Source organism: Capricornis sumatraensis, chromosome 16 (assembly GCF_032405125.1).
Source record: "Capricornis sumatraensis isolate serow.1 chromosome 16, serow.2, whole genome shotgun sequence".
NCBI lineage: Eukaryota > Metazoa > Chordata > Mammalia > Artiodactyla > Bovidae > Capricornis > Capricornis sumatraensis.
Window position 1 is genome coordinate 44,549,037 of NC_091084.1, and position 20,199 is coordinate 44,569,235.

General features: G+C 35.7%; 1 protein-coding gene across 3 annotated transcripts in view; it reads left to right on the forward strand.

Annotated features, from left to right (window-relative positions):
• Positions 1-20,199, forward strand: part of SBF2 (SET binding factor 2) — a 499,999-nt gene that overhangs the window by 278,950 nt on the left and 200,850 nt on the right. For 2 of the 3 annotated variants that reach the window (XM_068989002.1, XM_068989003.1), the window contains exons 9-13: positions 218-331; positions 3,208-3,285; positions 4,400-4,513; positions 5,054-5,182; positions 9,122-9,220. In XM_068989002.1, coding sequence (XP_068845103.1) covers positions 218-331; positions 3,208-3,285; positions 4,400-4,513; positions 5,054-5,182; positions 9,122-9,220 — 534 coding nt within the window. The remainder of the gene's footprint in view (positions 1-217; positions 332-3,207; positions 3,286-4,399; positions 4,514-5,053; positions 5,183-9,121; positions 9,221-20,199) is intronic. The other variant, XM_068989004.1, reaches the window with a different exon arrangement.

Consider the following 20,199-nt stretch of genomic DNA (forward strand, 5'->3'; position numbering starts at 1 on the left):
AGTTTCAGCGATAGTAAGAGGAAAGAAAGCACAGGAGGGCCTGACTGGACCTCTGTTTTGAATGCCTGAAAATGTGCACATCACTTTTCATGTTCCATTAGCAGAAACTTGGTCATATGTCACATCTAATTTCAGAGGAAACTGGGAAATATACAGTAGCTGAAATTCAATCTAGAAAGACATTTTATTAAATAGATTTTTTTTTTATCTTCTTCAGTTAGATGTAATCATAGCTGACTTGGATGGAGGCACTATTAAAATTCCTGAATGTATTCACCTCTCTTCCCTTCCGGAACCACTTCTACAACAGACTCAAGCAGCTCTTTCTTTGGTATGATATATTCTTTCTTAATTTACTTAATTTCTTGAAGTATTTTTCTCTTGATTTAAATCTAAACTAAGGTAATTGGATATCATTCATTGACAGTGTAATTACTTAAAAATGAGTTATATGTTCTTAAAATATATATATATGTATTCTAATACAGTGTTAGAACAGGATAATTTACAAAATATTATCTAAAGAGTATACTCTGAATCCTAAGTGAATATTTGTTCTAGGTATTAGAAACACACCTCTGAAAATAAGACCAGACTATGCCTCAAAATCCTTGAATCTCCTAACTTCCCTCATTAGAAGCTAGCACCTGTTCCCTTTCCTTCACCTTTCTCAATGACATCTCATTTCTCTTTGGTACATGTGCTTCTTGCAAAGCAGTGTGATGAGGACTGGCCAGTGTTTCCAGCTTACTACAAAAAGATGTAACTTACTGATAAATGTCAGTATTCTGTGCATTGAAGCTATAAGAAATCTTGTGATCTGAGTGTTTCTCATTGAAGCAGATTTATTTTTTGTCAACCTTTGTTTATTTTTAAAAGCTCAAAGCACAGTATTTTATTTTACTGACAACCTTTTAGTAGCCCACTTATCCATCATCAGAAATTTGAAACTTAGAAATTCTTCATTCCCTTTCAAGCTATTACTAGAATTAAGGCTTTCATATTCTTCTTGAGTAGTATTCTAGTCTGAGCTGTTTAAAATCTTTTTCCCCCCTTAAATAGGAACTTAGATAGGAACTCAGAAGTCTAGGATTACCAAGAGGGGTTTTAATTTCAGAAATTTCCAAAGTGGTGTTGGTCCTTGTGTTGTTGTAGTGGTGTGTAGGATGGGAACTTTTAGAGAAGACTGACTTGTTCCCAATATAATTTGTAATCTGGAATACCAAGTGTGATAGAGTAAAAAGCATACTAGGTTAGAATTTAGGAGACCTAAATTCCAGTCAGCATCCTGCCACTGGGTATTTTTGAGCAAATCACATTCCATCCTCTGTTTCTCAGTCATAATCGGTAGGATGAATGCTTTATATAAAGGATGACAAATGCCTCTTTCCCAGAGTGAAGTATGGAGATGATTTAGGGTGGTATGTGGCAACTTTTAAATTTTAATAGTTATATATTTATTATAATGTTTATTTTATTAAAAATAGCATACAAAACCTGTGATTTCACAGATGATATCTTCTAAGAAAATACTAGAGTTAAAGAGATGAGTTGTTAAAGACATTTCAAATAAAAATAATAGCTAAACAATTACGTCGGTGGTATATGGATATAGCAAAAGCTAAGAACATAGTATTTGAGTGACTGAAAAAGTTTTATGTTTCTAGAAATATTAAATAAGTTTAAAAATATTAATGTACATTTACTTAATGATGTTTTCAATTATTGAGGGATTAAATACCAAAATTAACATAGGTTTAGATTTTAGTTCTTAAGTCCGTGGCTTTTGGTAGAGGTTTTGCTGCACCCTGTTAAACCTTAACCTTCAACACTTGTGCCACCAAATTTGACAATGAATGAAATGCAGAGTTGGTAAAATTGAGTATGCCTGTTTACGCAGTCTTCAAACACTTTGCTGGATCATATTCTGCAGTGTACATAAGCGTATAGGACTAGAAAGATATCATATTTGATGGACTGTGTGGGAGATTTGACATACAAGTATATCAGCTTCATTTGGTCAGTAAATAATTATAATCAGATGATTACACAGTGTGGTAATCAGGGACATTTTTATAGACATGAAGACGTTACTATACTGTGATAATGACTTGATGACTAGATTATAAATATTATTGATATTTTGGTGTCGTTCATAAGTATTGTTTTGAGCTTTTTGGTCTATTGTAAGAATATAATACCAAATCTTCAGTATTTGAAAGTAATTCTGCAAAGACAAAAATTTGCTGCTTACTGATGCAGAATTATTTTCCCTGTGTAAGCCCTGCATGGATGTGTCTTTCCCACATGCCCCCTCAGCCTGCCTTCCTTCAAAGCTTAACACAAATGTTGCCTTCTCTTTTGGGGTTGAATTAATTATACTTTATATTCACATATTATTATTTTATATATTTATAATACTTGTCACATTGTGTTATACTGTCACCCCTCTGGACTGTGAGGTTCACAAACTTATTCTGTTTCTTCTCAGTATTTTCATTAATAAATTTTTAATTATATTTAAAAAACATAAAAATAAATGCTTTAAATTTTCAACTGTATGGATAAATAGCTCTGCCCTAGACGATCCTCTCTCAGAGGTGACTACTATTTTATATTTCAGTGTGTATTTCAGAACTTTACATTTTCATTTCTGTTTATATCGTATAAATGAAATATATGTATATGGTATACTACTATATATAGTAGTAGCTTGGTATTCGGCTGGTGATACTGGTGGCTCGGTATTTGGCTTCTCTGTCAGCTCAGCTGGTGAAGAATCTGCCTGCAATGCAGGAGACCCCAGTTTGATTCCCAGGTCAGGAAGATCCCCTGGAGGAGGGATAGGCTACCCACTCCAGTATGCTTGGGCTTCCCTGGTGGCTTAGCTGGTAAAGAATCCGCCTGCAATGTGGGAGACCTGGGTTTGATCCCTGGGTTAGGAAGATCCCCTGGAGAAGGGATCAGCTATATTCAAATAAATGAAACCAAACTATGGGTGTTTCCCTGTAACAAATATTTTAATTGAATATTTTTTTCTTGAATATCTTTTCACATAGTACATGCAGAGCTGCCTCAGCTAATGTTTTCCTGGAGGGAGTGAATATATTGTAGTTCACATACTGAGACTGTTTCATCTTAATGCCACCAGTAGATCAAATAATAGATTTTATTGGTATTTTACATAACAGAGCTTCTTTGCTTTAGATTCTACACCCAGATTTGGAAGTAGCAGATCATGCTTTTCCCCCTCCACGAACAGCTTTATCCCACTCAAAAATGCTGGTAAGAAGTTTAATATTTAAAATTGATGTTTTTAAAAAGAGTTGCTTTTCTTTGTATATTTTTCAAAGAAGCTAAGTATAGTGAGAGTTAGATGGACAGCCTAGTAAAGGTGTGCCAAATTAGAAATTAGGAGAATTGCCACTGATTGACCTTGTGACCTCCTGAAGGGGAAGCCACAGGCAGTACATTGATTGGGAGAGGAGTAGGCTAAGACTGTTTGCTCTGAGGAGGCATGACTAAGTATGAGACAAAAAAATCAGAACCTAGATTAGAGCCTGAAAAGTTGTGCCAAGCATCAAATCGAAAGGGTCAGGCAAGGATAAAAAAAGGGAAGCTTATAAAAAATGGAAACAGAGGTCGTTGGTCACAGGAGAAAATCAAGTTTGAGTGAGTGGATAAATGTAGCTCCAATTGAAAGTCATAAAAGAGTGACTATACAGCAGAGACCCCTTTTTCATTTTGATCAGTGCATTTCTTAGTGATGAGCTTTGCGGCTAGTATGGAAAGTTATAGAACTGCATACCTTTGATGAGTTATGAAGCATTTTTAACTATTTCTTCATCTATTAAATAAGGGATCAACTAAATCTGAGAGTTTCCTTAGAGTTCCAAAACTATGGTTTTTTTAAATCTGAATTATCAAAACAGACTTTCAAGTCATACTTTATTAATGTAAGAATAGATTTTTAGAAGTAGTATAAACTTTGGAATAATATCATAAGCTTTTAAAATAGTCTTGAGTTTTTTCTTTTGTATTTGTGACAGTAATTCTTTCGATGGCGATAAAAATCAAATGTCTTGGGAAATATGCTCTTCTCTAACATGGTGAAAGCAGAGACTCTGATTTATGTTTTTTTCTGCGAGGAAAATTGGATGTACTAGAGGAAAGTTTTACTAGGTTCAGTTTTTAAAGGAACTATTTAACAGCCTACACTGTCCAACTGTGGCACAGACTAGATGCCCACTACTTAGTTCTGCTACAAATGAGACTTCTGCATAGGAAGCACAGATTTATTGAATAATCTCTCAGGTTCTCTACAACTTTCTAATTTGTGATTTTTCTTTTGTTTTTTAAGAAATTCAGTTATCTATCATGTTTCTTCTTATATTTCCAGGATAAGGAAGTGCGTGCAGTTTTTCTTAGATTATTTGCACAACTTTTCCAAGGATATAGATCATGCTTACAGCTTATAAGAATTCACGCAGAACCAGTAATACATTTTCACAAGGTAAGATCTAATACTATACTGTGTCTGTCCAAAATGTAAACTCTAATTTAATTAAAAGAACTTGGCAATCTTTTTCTAGCCATGTATTTTGAGTTTAATCTATCAAATTTTTTTATTTAATATCTCTGCTTCATGTGGCTAGTTGATAATTTTTTTCTTTTTTAAATTATTTTTATTGGAATGTAGTTGATTTACAGTGTTGTGTTAGTGTCAGGTGTCTGATAATTTTTAATAATACTGTGGAACTGATACATTTTCCTTTAGAATATGTTAACTTTAAATTGATTTTTCTTTTAAAATTGAGGTTATTTCTGATTTCTGCTCCTGCTTTATAGACAGGTTTATTTTTATTCAATATATGTAGTATTTCAGGTATCAAAGCCCTTTTAGAGAGAAATGTATTTTATAACAACATACTTATGCATGAAGACGTTTATTCAGGCTTTGATCTTTCTAGTATGTTTCTTTTTTGACCATTCATTCATTCATTGCTAAGTGATAACTTATTCATTATTCATTTCACATTGTTTTTCTTTACAGACAGCTTTCCTGGGACAGCGTGGTCTAGTTGAGAATGATTTCCTCACTAAAGTTCTCAGTGGAATGGCATTTGCAGGTTTTGTTTCAGAAAGAGGTCCTCCCTATAGATCCTGTGATCTCTTTGATGAGGTATACTTATTATCAAATGAATGCATTATTTACAGACAAAATTAGTAGCTAAAAGTAGAGAAGCAGTGTTTTAAACATTTAATTAAGATAAAAAAATATTTATTATACATATCAGATTTTGGTGTTTATAATGTGGATTAGAAAAAATATAATTATAGGATGTCTCAGAAGTAAAATACATAGAAATTTTGAACAACTGAATACTTTTTTGGCTTGTGGGATCTTAGTTCCCCAACCAGGGATCAAATCTGTACCCCCTGCGCTGAAAGCTCAGAGTCCTAACTGCTGGACCACCGGGAAATTCCCTTGAACAACTGAATTTTAAATAGTTGATTAAAATCTTTTTGAAAAATTGACAGTGGTTGTATAGGTAGAACTTACCAGTTTTATAGAGAGAAAGATCTAAGTTTAATGTATAAATATGTTATTTCAGACTGCAATTACATTAAATCTGTGTCCTAGAGCCATAGTTTAACTAAGCCATTCTTTTTTATTTATTTATTTTTACTGTTATCTTTATTTTAATCAAAGCTTGGGAAATAAAGTAAGGAGCCCAAAATTTCAGTTTCTCCATAAAAGAACCACAAATCAGGGTGTTTTCTTAAGTACTAATCCTTGGAAGATATAGCAAATTTCAAGTAAGAATTAGCACTTTCTTTGCATTTAGCTAAACCATTCTTAACTAATCCTGATTTTTTTCTGGCATTTGTGTAGCTTCTTTGAAAGTAAAAGTGAAAGTCACTAAGTGGTGTCCAACTTTTTGCAACCTCATGGATTATACAGTCCATGGAATTCTCCAGGCCAAAATACTGGAGCCCTTCCCTTCAAGAATCCCATGGAGGGAGGAGCCTGGTAGGCATGGGGTCACAAAGAGTTGGACACGACTGAGCGACTTCACTTGGGCTTCCCTGGTGGCTCAGAGGTTAAAGCGTCTGCCTGCAATGCGGGAGACCTGGGTTCAATCCCTGGGTCGGGAAGATCCCCTGGAGAAGGAAATGGCAACCCACTCCAGTATTCTTGCCTCGAGAATCCCATGGACTGAGGAGCCTGTTGGGCTATAGTCCACAGAGTCGCAAAGAGTCAGACACAACTGAGCGACTTCACTTTCACTTTCCCTTCTCCAAGGGATCTTCCCAACCCAGAGCTCCTATTTCCTTTAGGAGATATTAAATATATGAAAGGAAGATTTAGTCTCTATGTTCAAGCAATTAGTCTTTTTGTTCAAGGAATTGGCCATATAAAGGAAGAGTTCGAGCAGATGCAACTCAAAATAAGGATGCTATTTTGTGTTAGTTTTGATTGTTCTTATTGTGATGCATCTTTCCATTTTTCATTAACTATGTTCATAGAAGCCCATTCTGATAGATAGAACAATGACTCTTACTCCCATTTAAACTTCTGGAAGAGCATTATGTTAGAACCAAGAAATGTAAATGTTCTCAGAAGTCTGTAAAAGAAAACCACTCCTAGTACCTAGAGTAATGGAGAATAGTAATAGTGATCATATTATGCTGCTGGTGATTGTTGTTGTATTATGCTGCTGGTGGTGGTTGTTGTCTTTCAGTCACTAAGTTGTGTCCAACTCTTTGAAACCCCATGGACTACAGCACACCAGGCACCTTTGTCCTCCACTTTCTCCCAGAGTTTGCTTAAGTTCATATCCATTGAGTTGGTGATGCTGTCTAACCATCTCATCCTCTGCTGCCCCCTTCTTTTGTTTTCAGTCTTTCCCAGCATCAGGGTCTTTTCCAGTGAGTTGGCTCTTCAAGTGATGTGGCCGAAGTATTGGAGCTTCAGCCTCAGCAACAGTCCTTCCAATGCGTATTCAGGGTTGATTTCATTTGGAATTGACTGGTTTGATCTCCTTGCAGTCCAAGCAACTCTCACGAGTTCTCCAACACCACAGTCAAAAAGCATCAATTCTTCAGGGCTTAGCCTTCTTTATGGTCCAACTCTCACATCTGTACGTGACTACTGGAAAAGCCATAGCTTTGACTATATGGACCATTGTTGCTGCTGGTGGTTTTATCTCATACAGAGAAGTTAAATCTTTGTTAAGAGAAGGGTCTTTTATTCTCTGTAAAGATAGTTAAGTAAAGTCAGAATAAAAGAAAAGGTACATGCTTTAGTTCTGAGTATGGCGACCTACACCAAATGCTTTACTTAATAATAACAGAAAACGTGAAGATCTCAGAGAGAGTGCCCTGAGGTGGACAGTTTTTTTCTGATAACTTATTGATCTCTGATTCTCTAATATGATTGATCATTGATTACCTAATACTAACATATATCACCCTTTAGATCTTGAACTAAGTAATTAATACATAATGATTTATGTGGATGAATTAGGTGCTCCCCAAGGTCCTTTCTAGCACCTACATTTTAATAGTCTCAAGCATTTGAAATAGTAACTTGGGTTTATGTACCCTTTTTCTTTCTATACAAATTCCTTTAGTAATACTCTCTCGCAGCTTCATCACAACTAATAACTCAGATCGATTACTTCCAGAAAACGTGCTTGCCAGCTTGCCACAGACTCTATTTTTTATAAGTGCTTCCCTTGCCCAGAGTGCTCTCTTTCTCTTTTTTTTTCCGTTTTTCATACTCTGCTCATATCTCACCACCTCCTACAGACTTTCCCCAAGTAGATGACTCTGAAAGCCACTAGTCAGCATTAAGCTGTATTTTATGTCTCTAACTTTATATAACTTATCTTTTATTATGTACATTTATATACACAACAGATGCATATATATATGTGTGTGTATATATATATATATATATGTTCTTCAGATTGAAAATAATAATACTGCAAGGATCTGTTCAAGACTCCTAGTAGACTAATTTCTGTTAGTTTCCGCTTAGTGTTCATCTACTTCTGTGTTCAGTCTACAGTGATGATTTTTAATGTCTTATTGATGTTATTACTTGAAAGCCAGTTACTCATATATATACTTCTGTCAAGGGCCCAAAAGAGATGAGACCTCAGACCTAAGTAATTTCTTCTTCTACTCTCTTTGGCCAACTGCATTTGCTCTTGCCTTGTTTTCATTTGGCTGAGGGCAGCCTGGCACACACAAGGCTTATGGAGGTTTGAGCAGTTTTGAGCACTGTCTATTGTCTTATCCACAGACACCCATCAAATAGACCTGTTAGAAGGGAAGAAGCATTTGACTTTGTTTGGCAATCCTTCTGAATGCTGGCCTACAACAGGTGGAGTCATAGTTTTATATGTCTGTCTGCTCCCGTGAATCTATTAGTTGCATGAATGAAAATCCCTATATTATACCCTTAAAAAAAATCCATCTATTTACTTCCTCCTCATACCTCATTTTTTCCTGTCAGTACTCTTTGCTCCACTCCAAGTGAACACAATAACATGGTTCTTCCAGTAAATTAGTTGGTAAGGAAATGGATCAGAGGTTCTATAATTTGAGAACTAGAAGGAGCCTTAAGGTCATCTTGTTCTTAATCTTATTTTAGAGATGAAAAAATTGCAGCTCAGGAGTCTTAGTGACTTGTTTCAAATCACGCTGTTAGCAGAAGTAGGACTAGAGTGACCCAATTTGAACATTTAGTTCCTGTTTTGTGAGTTAGGAAAATGTTTGGAGACTTTCTGACTGTCTGAAATTCTCTGAGTGAGAGAATTCTTTGAGTGAGGCCTAGGGAATGACAGAAACTCATTGAGTTCCAAAAATAATGACTTTCCCAAGAAAAAACAGGACCATGAATCATCAGAGAGAGAGACCACCAGAACATCCAAGGACTTGATTAACTCTAGAATAGAACTGAAACCCAGTAAAAATATAAAATACTTTGTTTTAATAATAATATGCATATTGTATGCTTTTAGTTTGCAAATTGTATGAAATCATCACATGGTTTGCTAATTCAGCATATTTTAGAGTTGATGCTTTATCATTTGATTCTTTTTCCAAGGTGGTAGCTTTTGAAGTAGAGCGAATTAAAGTTGAAGAAAATAACCCAATGAAGATGATAAAGCATGTCAGAGAACTTGCTGAGCAACTATTTAAAAATGTACGTAAGTATATTTATTTAGACAGTCATTAATTTTAAAAGTATTAATAAAGTATTTTCTTTGAAAAATTCAAAAGCTTCATATTCCTAGTAATGATCTTTTTTGATCTGATTTAAAACCCTTGAGACTATGAGTTCCAAAATATTAAAGTTGGTACTGTACATCAAAATAGACCTCATTTTTCAAAGTGATTTTCCTGTCAATTGATGTGTTATGAAAGCATATTAGTCCCAGTTTTCCAGTTTATCACTTGCCTTCATTGTGATTTTCATTTTGGTCTCTTCTTCTTAAGAGCATATTGAATATTTTTGAGATGTAAAGATTAGACTCATGGAGACCAGAACTACCTGAGACAGGTTTGACCGATGTATTCTGCTTTAGCTTCGTTCAGTGACTGTCCATTGTATCGTGAAAAACTTTGAAGTGCATTGCTTTGAATATACACTAGTGAAAAGCTTAAAGAAGGAAAACTGTCAGGTGCTATACAAACTCAAGGGTGAAAGTATTCCCTGATGAAGAAATGCAGTAAGTTAAAGATTAGAATGTGTTAAAGTCTGTATTTGGATACCAGGAGAGAAGAGAACTTAAGAGGCACATAGAAAAGTGGATATTGGCTAATGATTACTAGTTATTTCTCCTGCATGCGAAGATTTTCAGAGTTAAATCTTTTTACTAAAAAAAAGGAAAATAAGTGAGAAGTATTGTCTTCCAGTGTAAAGTTGAGGGGAGGTGTATCTTAAAGAAAATATAGTTAAGAAGGATTTGGGGTCAGTATCCTAGTATCTCTTCAGTTCAGTTCTGTTGCTCAGTCGTGTCCAACTCTGTGGCCCCATGAACCACAGCATGCCAGGCCTCCCTGTCCCTCACCAACTCCGAGTCCACCCAAACCCATGTCCATCGAGTCAGTGATGCCATCCAACTATCTCATCCTCTGTCATCCCCTTCTCCTCCTGCCCTCAATCTTTCCCAGCATCAGGGTCTTTTCCAAGGAGTCAGCTCTTCGCATCAGGTGGCCAGAGTATTGGAGTTTCAGCTTCAACATCAGTCCTTCCAGTGAACACCCAGGACTGATCTCCTTTAGGATGGACTGGTTGGATCTCCTTGCAGTCCAAGAGACTCTCAAGAGTCTTCTCCAACACCACAGTTCCAAAGCATCAATTCTTTAGTGCTCAGCTTTGTTTATAGTCCAACTCTCACATCCATACATGACTACTGGAAAAACCATAGCCTTGACTAGACGGACCTTTGTTGGCAAAGTAATGTCTCTGCTTTTGAATATGCTGTCGAGGTTGGTCATAACTTTCCTTCCAAGGAGTAAGCGTCTTTTAATTTCATGGCTGCAATCACCATCTGCAGTGGTTTTGGAGCCCAGAAAAATAAAGTCAGCCAGTGTTTCCACTGTTTTCCCATCTATTTCCCATGAAGTGATGGGACCAGTTGCCATAATCTTCGTTTTCCGAATATTGAGCTTTAAGCCAACTTTTTCATTCTCCTCTTTCACTGTCATCAAGAGGCTCTTTAGTTCTTCTTCACGTTCTGCCATAAGGGTGGTGTCATCTGCATATCTGAGGTTATTGATATTTCTCCCAGCAATCTTGATTCCAGCTTGTGCTTCCTCCAGCCCAGAGTTTCTCATGATGTACTCTGCATATAAGTTAAATAAGCAAAAAAAAAAAAAAAAAAGTTAAATAAGCAGGGTGACAGTATACAGCCTTGATGTATTCCTTTTCCTATTTGGAACCAGTCTGTTGTTCCATGTCCAGTTCTAACTGTTGCTTCCTGACCTGCATACAGATTTCTCAAGAGGCAGTTCAGGTGGTCAGGTATTCCCATCTCCTTCAGAATTTTCCACAGTTTATTGTGATCCACACAGTCAAAGGCTTTGGCATCGTCAATAAAGCAGAAATAGATGTTTTTCTGGAACTCTCTTGCTTTTTCGATGATCCAGGGGATGTTGGCAATTTGATCTCTGGTTCCTCTGCCTTTTCGAAAACCAGCTTAAACATCTGGAAGTTCACGGTTCACATATTGCTGAAGCCTGGCTTGGAGAATTTTAAGCATTACTTTACTAGCGTGTGGTATTGCTTAATTAACTTCATATTTGAATAGGTGGGTCTTTTTGGTTGTCGGGTCATCATTAATCTGTGGGTTGTAACATCCTTTCAAAATCTAAGAACCAGTTGGATAAAAGCAGGATACTAAACTGTGTTTCTCTGTTTCATGATTATTCAGTTATTTATGAATTTTATTTCTGAAGTTATTTTAAAACTTATCCCTTGGACTGATATCCTAAATTGCACATTTATAATTGTGTCCAATGTGATAAAACTGTTTCTTGTTCAATATGCTAAAACTTAAAAACAAGTTCTATCAGAAGGAAAACTTGTGTTCTATGCTCATCTTTGCCATTTATGGTAACTTTATAGAACTAATGTATAGGGTGATCACGTGAGAAAATTATGTTGACGTATTGTAATTAAAATAAATATTGAGTGTTTAGCATATCGTGCCAGGTATGGGATTAAGCACTTTACATACATTATCTCTAATCTTTACAATGTAAGATAGGTGTCATTATCCCCATTTTACTGGGAATAATTGATTCATGATCCTGTGGTTATTAAATGGTTATTAAGTGATTGAATCCAGATTTTTTAAATTCAGGAATTTTCATCTCTATAATACCTAAGACTATGTTCTTTCACTCTCACTAGGCTGACTCATCTCCAGTTGGACAAATAGTGGTACTTCCAATGGTTGACTTTATACTTTTTTCTTTATAAAGCTCTTTAATGTATTTTCTCATTTCATCTTGTAAATAGCCCTTTGAGATAGATAGGGCAGAAATCGATACATTAGGAAATTGAAGATTAGAAAGTATTTTTCTTTGCTCACTGCTGCTGCTGCTGCTGCTGCTGCTGCTAAGTCGCTTCAGTCGTGTCTGACTCTGTGCGACCCTATAGACGGCAGCCCATCAGGCTCCCCTGTCCCTGGGATTCTCCAGGCAAGAACACTGCAGTGGGTTGCCATTGCCTTCTCCAATGCATGAAAGTGAAAAGTGAAAGTGAAGTTGATCAATCGTGTCTGACTCTTAGCAACCCCATGGACTGCAGCCTACCAGGCTCCTCCAATCCATGGGAGTTTCCAGGCAAGAGTACTGGAGTGGGGTGCCATTGCCTTCTCCAGGCACGTACTAGTTCCAGGCATTTTCTAGGTACAAGATTCCACTAATATCCTTGAGAAGAGGATACACGTATATGATGAATGAATATTTGAGAATATCCCGGTGGACTGTCAGCAGACTTTATGAGATTCCTTTTAGTTCTGTGATTCTAAAGTTCTTGATGGTCCTAACATTCCTAAAATAAATACTTAAAGTTAAAAAGCAGTCACGATGGTAAAATTACTTTCTTGGATTGTACAGGAAGCTGAGGGGAGGGAGAAAGGATGGTCTCAATGCAAGGAAAATAATCCAGATGGTTCTATTTTTAACTAGTCATTTTTTTTTTAAATCATCACACTTCTAAAATTCCCTTTTGGTAAGCAAAAGCCAACCATATAATTTGACTGTTTCCTTATTATTGGGTTAGAATTGAAACCTGGTTATTCCACTCAGTTGTTTGTAAATACTTTATAGCACTGAAGTCTGGTATGTGTATCTAGCCTCTCTCTTTTACTTCGCTTTGAAGTACCTCAGATACGAACCTTAATTGTTCACTTTCTTATCACCACTCCTTTATTGTGCTATTCAGAGAGCAGGAATGTGAGTAGATGTGAGTAGGATGAATTGCTGGATTTAGCTGCTCTTTTAACTTTCTGGAGCTTCCTAAATAATTAAAAGTTTCTGATGAGTTTGGGAGGTGAAAGAGGAGGTGGAATAAAGAAGGAAAATAAATAAATCCATTAGAGACAAATGTGTAAGTGTTCCAAAGTTATACCGTGAACATTTTCATTGGCCATATACTGGTACAGTTTTTCTTTCCATGCCCAGTTGATAATACTGTGACTGCTTATTTTGGTTTTAAGAATCTTTGATGTCTGCATATTTGTCATCTTTGCTGACAGCATATTTAACTCCTGCACTGCTCTTTCTCTATGAGTCTTAGTATACATTTATAATAATCAACTAGCTGAATGCAAAATGAGAATATTAAAATAATCCAGAACAAGAACTTTATAAGCATCGATTCCAAGGCATCAGGAAATCAACTGGGCATGTGTTTTGCTGTTTTACATAGTGCAGTTTTTCTCATTTGTTTTGCATCTGTGGTAGTACATAATCATTTGCTAGATTGTGTAACTTGTCTGTTTTCTTAAAAATTAAATGAAAAATGAGAGGACTTGGACTTTCTTATAATATGAGATAGCTATTTGTGTTTAATAGATATTCCATTGCCCAGCACTGAAACAAATAAGTTTGAAAATTCTAATGAGAAAAGAAAGCCCAAATGCAGGAATAGCCATTCTAAATCAATTAGGTCTGTTTCCTTTACATTTCTGCAGAAAGTAAATTTCACCACTAGGCACATTTCATCTAAACTGATGATATTTGTACTCTTTGCCAATGGTGAATAAAGGGATTTCTTGTTGTTTTTATAGGAAAGAAGTAAAATATTGCAATCATCTTTCATCTTAAAGTTAAAACATAACCACTTAGATTGTCATGATAAAATGAGGCCCTCAACCCAAAGCATAAAAATCAAATTCCTTCTTCCATCCTATTTAGTTTGTTCATTTTTAAATCAGATCTACTGTGATATAATTTACATATATAAAAATTACCATTTTTAAAGTACAGTAGGTAGATTGTGACAAATGAATCTAGTGATGCAATCACCACAACACTAAGGGCATCAAACATTTCTGTCTTCCCCCAGATTTTGTTAATACTCCGATACAGTCACATCCTTGTCTCACTTCAGACTCTTGACAACTGATCTGTTTTCTGTCTCTGTAGTTAGTTTTTGCCTTTTTCATAGTGTCATTATGTAGTTATCTGAGTTTGGTTTCTCTTTGCATAAGGCATTTCACACTCATTCCTGTCACTGCATGAATCAGTTAGTCCCTTTTATTGTTGAGCACTATTCCATTGTATGGCTAATCAAAGTTTTATTTATCTGTTAAGCAAATGAAGGAAAATTTTGGCAGTTGTGAGTAAAACCACCCTAAACATGTTCAAAGATTTTTGTTGTTCAATCACTAAGCCATGTCCAGCTATTTGCAACCCCATGGACTGTAGCATGCCAGGCTTTCCTGTCCTTCAGTATCTCCCAGAGTTTGTTCAAACTCATGTCCATTGAGTCAGTGATGCTATCCAACCAACTTATCCTCTGTCACTCCCTTCTCCTCCTACCCTCAATCTTTCCCAGCATCAGGGTCTTTATCAGTCAGTCAGCTCTTTGCATCAGGTGGCCAAAGTATTGGACTTCAAATTATTGGAGCTTCAGCATCAGTCCTTCCAATGACTATTCAGAGTTGATTTCCTTTAGGATTGACTGATTTGGTCTCCATGCTGTCCAAAGAACTCTCAAGAGTCTTCTCCAGAACCACAGTTCAAAAGCATCCTTTGTTCACCCTTCTTTATGGTACAACTCTCACATCTATACATGACTACTGGAAAAATCTTACCCTTGACTCCCAGACTATTGTTAGCAAAGTGATGTCTTTGCTTTTTAATATGCTGTCTAGTTTGTCATAGCTTTTCATCCAAGGAGCAGGCGTATTTTAATTTCATGGCTGCAGTCACCATCTGCAGTGATTCTGGAGCCCAAGCAAATAAAATCTGCCACTGTTTCCACTTTTCCCCTTCTAGTTGCCATAAAGTGATGGGACCAGATGCCATGATCATAGTTTTTGAATGTTGGTTTTAAGCCAGCTTTTTCAGTCTTCTCTTTGAGCCTCATCAATATGCTCTTTAGTTCCTCTTTGCTTTCTGCCATTAGGGTGATATCATCTGCATATCTGAAATTGTTGATATTTCTCCTGGCAATTTTGATTCCAGCTTGTGTGTCATCATGCCTGGCTTTTTGCATGATGTACTCTACATATAAGTTAAATAAGCAGGGTGATAATACACAGTCTTGACTTACTTCTCTCTCAATTTTGAACCACTCCATTGTTCCATATCCTGTTCTAACTTGCTTTTTGACCTGCATACAGGTATGACCTGCATACCTGCTTTCTCAGGAAGCAGGTAAGGTGGTCTGCTATTCTACCTCTTTAAGAATTTTCCGCAATTTGTTGTGGTCTATGAGTCAAAGGCTTTAGCATAGTCAATGAAGCAGAAGTAGATATTTTTCTGGAATTCTCTTCCTTTTTCTATGATCCAGCTGATGTTGGTGATTTGATCTCTGGTTCCTCTGCCTTTTCTAAATCCAGCTTGTACTTCTGGAAGTTCTCAGTTCACATACTGTTGAAGCCTAGCTTGAAAGATTTTGAGCATGACCTTGCTAGCTGTGAAATGAATGCAATCCTGTGGTAGTTTTAACATTCTTTGGCATTGCCTTTCTTTGGGATTGGATTGAAAATTGATCTTTTCCGGTCCTGTGGCCACTGCTGGGTTTTCCAAATTTGCTGGCATATTGAGTGCAGCACTTTTACAGCAGCATCTTTTAGGATTTGAAATAGCTCAGCTGGAATTCCATCACCTTCACCAACTTTGTTCTTAATAATGCTTCATAAGGCCCACTTGACTTCAACCCCGACTCTAGATCTAGAGAGTGACCACATCATTGTGTTTCTCCTGGGCAGTTTAAGACTTTTTTTGTACAGTTCTTCTGTGTATTCTTGCCACCTCTCCTTAATCTTTCCTACTTCTGTTAGGTGCTTGCCATTTCTGTCCTTTATTGTGCCCATCTTTTGCATGAAATGTTCCCTTGGTATCTCCAGTTTCCTTGAGGAGATCTCTAGTCTTTCCCATTCTATCATTTTCCTCTATTTCTTTGCATTGTTCATTTAAGAAAGCTCTCTTACCTCTCCTTGTTATTCTTTGGAACTCTGCATTCAGTTGCTTATATCTTTCCCTTTCTCCTTTACTTTTCACATCTCTTCTTTTCTCAGCTATTTGTAAAGTTTCCTCAGACAACCATTTTGCGTTCTTGGATTTCTTTTTCTTTGGGGTGGTTTTGGTCACAACCTCCTATACAGTGTTATGAACTTCTGTCCATAGTTCTTCAGGCAGTCTGTCTACGAGATATAATCCCTTGAATCGATTTGTCACCTCCACTGTAAGATCATAAGGGATTTTATTTGGGTCATACCTGAATGGTCTAGTGCTTTCCCTACTTTCTTTAAGTCTGAAGTTTTCAGTAAGGAGCTCATGATCTGAGACACAGTTAGCCCCAGATCTTGTTTTTGCTGACAGTATAGAGTTTCTCCATCTTTGGCTGCAAAGAATATAATCAATCTGACAGGTTTTTATGTGAACATATTTATTTCTTTTGAGTGAGTAACTAGGAATAGATTGCTAGAAAAGTCGTAACAAGATCATAACTCTATAAAAAACTTCCAGACTGTTTTCTTAAGAATCTATACAATTTTGCATTCCCAGCAGTAATATATGAGAGTTCTGTTTGCCTCGCATCTTCACCAACGCTTGGTGTACTCAGTTGTTTTAATTTTAGCCATTTTAATAGGTTTTTAGTTTTATCTTTTATGGCCTTAATTTGCATGCCAGCAGCTGTGTGAGAGTATTAGGTCTCTTAGCTAGTCACTTGTGCTCTTTTGGTATTTGTAAAAAGGATACATGTCTTAGAACATGCAGCCTCCATTCTAGAGTCATAAATAGAGCAGTTGTTCTAACAGGGGCAAACTGTTTCCCTAGAAATTTGGCAGTGTCTGGAGACATTTTTTGGTAGTCAAAACCAGAGAGTATACTACTGGCATATAGTTAATTAGAAGCCAACGATGCTTCTGAACATTTTACAATATACAAGACACCCGCTTTTCTCCACCCCTCACTGCCAAACAAGAATTATCTACCTCAAAATATCGATAGTGTCAAGGTCAATAAACCTTGAATTAGGGCAGCCAGCACTTCAAATATTAAAGTCATACACCAGATTTCTTTGTATTAAGGATGAGATATTAATTCTCTTAGGTGATCATTGAAAGGCCTGTGAGATGGAAAATTGAGGATGTTTCATTCTAGCAAATGAGTTCACAGTCAGGCAAGTCCAAAAAGTCCATTTTGTCAGTGTTTAACAATTCAGTCCAATGATAGTTTTGTTTTGACTGTATTTGAATGGATTTTTAAGAATTTGTATAACAGCTCTAGATATGATTGGTGCACATTAAATAATTATTAAATACGTAAACTAATGGGAAACTTGGTAGCCTCTGATAGAGACACATTGATTTATCATTCATTGTTGAGACCAGTGTGGAAGAAGTTTTTTTTCCCCAATGTGCCTACTTTGAATTTCCAGTAGAGTTTGGACCTTTTTGTTTTGTTTTGCTTTTATTTGAAATGCTTTCTCAGCCTTGTTTTCTGTAAGCCTTAGGCATATTCTCATTTAGTTTGCCAAAAGAAAAATCCGTGTTTCCAAACCAGATGGTTTATATGTCAGTTTTTCAAGTCTGAGAAAATCATTGTACTTCCCATTAATAGAGTATTCTCTAAAAGCAGGATTACAGAGCTCACTTCTTGAAAATCATTATCCAACTTTAAAATTTCCTCTAAATGATAGTACATTTTGCCAGCTTGTTGCTTTGAACTGAATTATGTTCACCTTAAGTATGTAGTTGTCTAAATCCTTAGTTATTACTTTATATTTGCACTTCTCGAAAATCAAAGATGACCATTTGGCTGTTTCTTTGTTCTACTGGAAAATAATTCATTTTCTTATTTCAACATGGTGATTAAACAATGAAATTGGTATGCAGTTTTTAATGAGCTCAGTAGTCTTCAAGGGATTGTTCTAAATTCATTTGGAGTTATAAATAAGATCACATGTTTCCAAGAACATACAGAGTTCAACCAGCCTTAAAATGTATCTCATTTCTGCTGTCTTCTCTGAAGTCATTATATGACCAAGTTGGGTGCGAGTTGGTGAATGTGGTCCTTTATAATTACCATACTGCCCGTTAGAGGGCAGCAGTGTACAGATACGGCAGCCAGAAAACCAAATTGTGTTCAATACTAGATCTTGGGGCATGAGCCTTTCTTGAATTTTCTAAATACAGTTAAATATATTATTTTTCAGTAACTTTAACCCAAAATTTGAATTTTATGAAGACTATCTGTACAACTAAAGAATATGAACTTTGTTTTAAAGTGATATTTGTTTTGGATGCTTATTCTAAATTGTGTATGGATTTGGTCCTGAGAAGAAAAACTATTAGTGACGAATAGCTGTATCTTCTCTCTAATAAGCGATTTTTTATTTAAACCTTTATTGAATACTGTTGTTGTTAAAATATAAGTAGCTGGTGATATGATGGGAATATATGGGAATAGATGGATGATATGATGGAAAAAGAAGTGGGGTTTTAGTTTTAGAAGCTTGGTGTCATGCCATAGAATATGCAGTGACTGAACGTTTTTCAGATGAATATACTCTAGACTTTTGGAAAAGAGCTTTAGATTTATTCAGGGGAAATATGTGTGTGTGTGTTATAAAGCTTTCCTATAATAATTTGTTCCACTCTCACAAGAACCTTATGAAGTAGGTATTGTATTATTATCTTCCTTACAGATGAGGAAACTAAAACACAAGTAGTAAGAGAATTGATAGTATACTAGGTCACACTACTAGTGAGTGGCTAAGCTAGGGTTTAATCTAGGCAGTCTGACATCAGAGACCATGAGCTAAAAATGCTTTGTTGTATTACCCTCTTTCATTGAGCTGTTTTAACTTTTCCTTCTGAATTATAGTGCCTCCCATCCCTATCACATTTTCACTCATAGTCCTGTTTCTGGGCTTCTTGATTTCATTAGCCCTCTAACCCTCAGTGATACTATTTACCATACTGTATTAATTATTAAAGGTTAATATAAGTTTTATAATCTGGAGAGTTTGACTTCTCCATTTACTCTTCTTCAGAATTCCCTTGACTATTTTTAGATCTTCAGTCTTGCTTATGCAGTTTAGAATGAACCTGTAACATTACCAAATATTTGACTAGAAGCAATCAATATGTGTATCTTTATTTTTGTAAACCACTCTAAGTTATTTTTGAAATAAGATAGAAGAATATGTAGTGAGAGAGATAAAATGTGCTAGAAAAGATATTATTATCACTAAGAAAATTTCTTTTCTACTTTTATTTTTCCATGTTTTAAAATTCACTTTAATAAATATTATTTATATCATAGGAAATATATTTAGTTTTAATTTTATTATAAAGAAAATAAGCATATATAAAAACAGAAGTAGTGACAAATATACTTTAAATGACTCAAAATTCAAAATTCACATGAATTACCTCCCCAGCATGAAAGAATTATCTGTCCAATGAGTTTTAGAAAATGTATATTTATAATTTTTGAGAAGATAAAATATCTTAGATATAGTGTTTAAAGAACAGAGAACAAACATACTGCTTTTGGAAAGGGCAGTTTCAGAAACTCCAGACCAGTGATATTGGTGTTAATCTGGTGTAATTTTAGAACAGTTTCTTCAGCATATAGTTTAGATAGTAGTGATTGTGAAGTTGGCTTAGGAATTTACTTATTTTTTTCTGTCTTTGCTAATATATCTTTATATATTAGGGGGAATACAAAGTGTATATGAGGGCTTGTTTGGCAGGAACAAGTTTTTGATCTGATTTCACCATCTCAGGAATCTTTTAAGAGAAGTGTAAGTATAGACACTTGGAAATATTGTGAGTTGAAGAAAAGCAAGTATCACAATAAAGTGAGTCATGTGAATTTTTTGGTTTCCCAGTGTGTATAAAAGTTGTGTTTACACTATACTGTAGTCTGTTGTGTGAATAGTATTTGTATCTAAAAGAAACAATGTATGTGCCTTAATTTAAA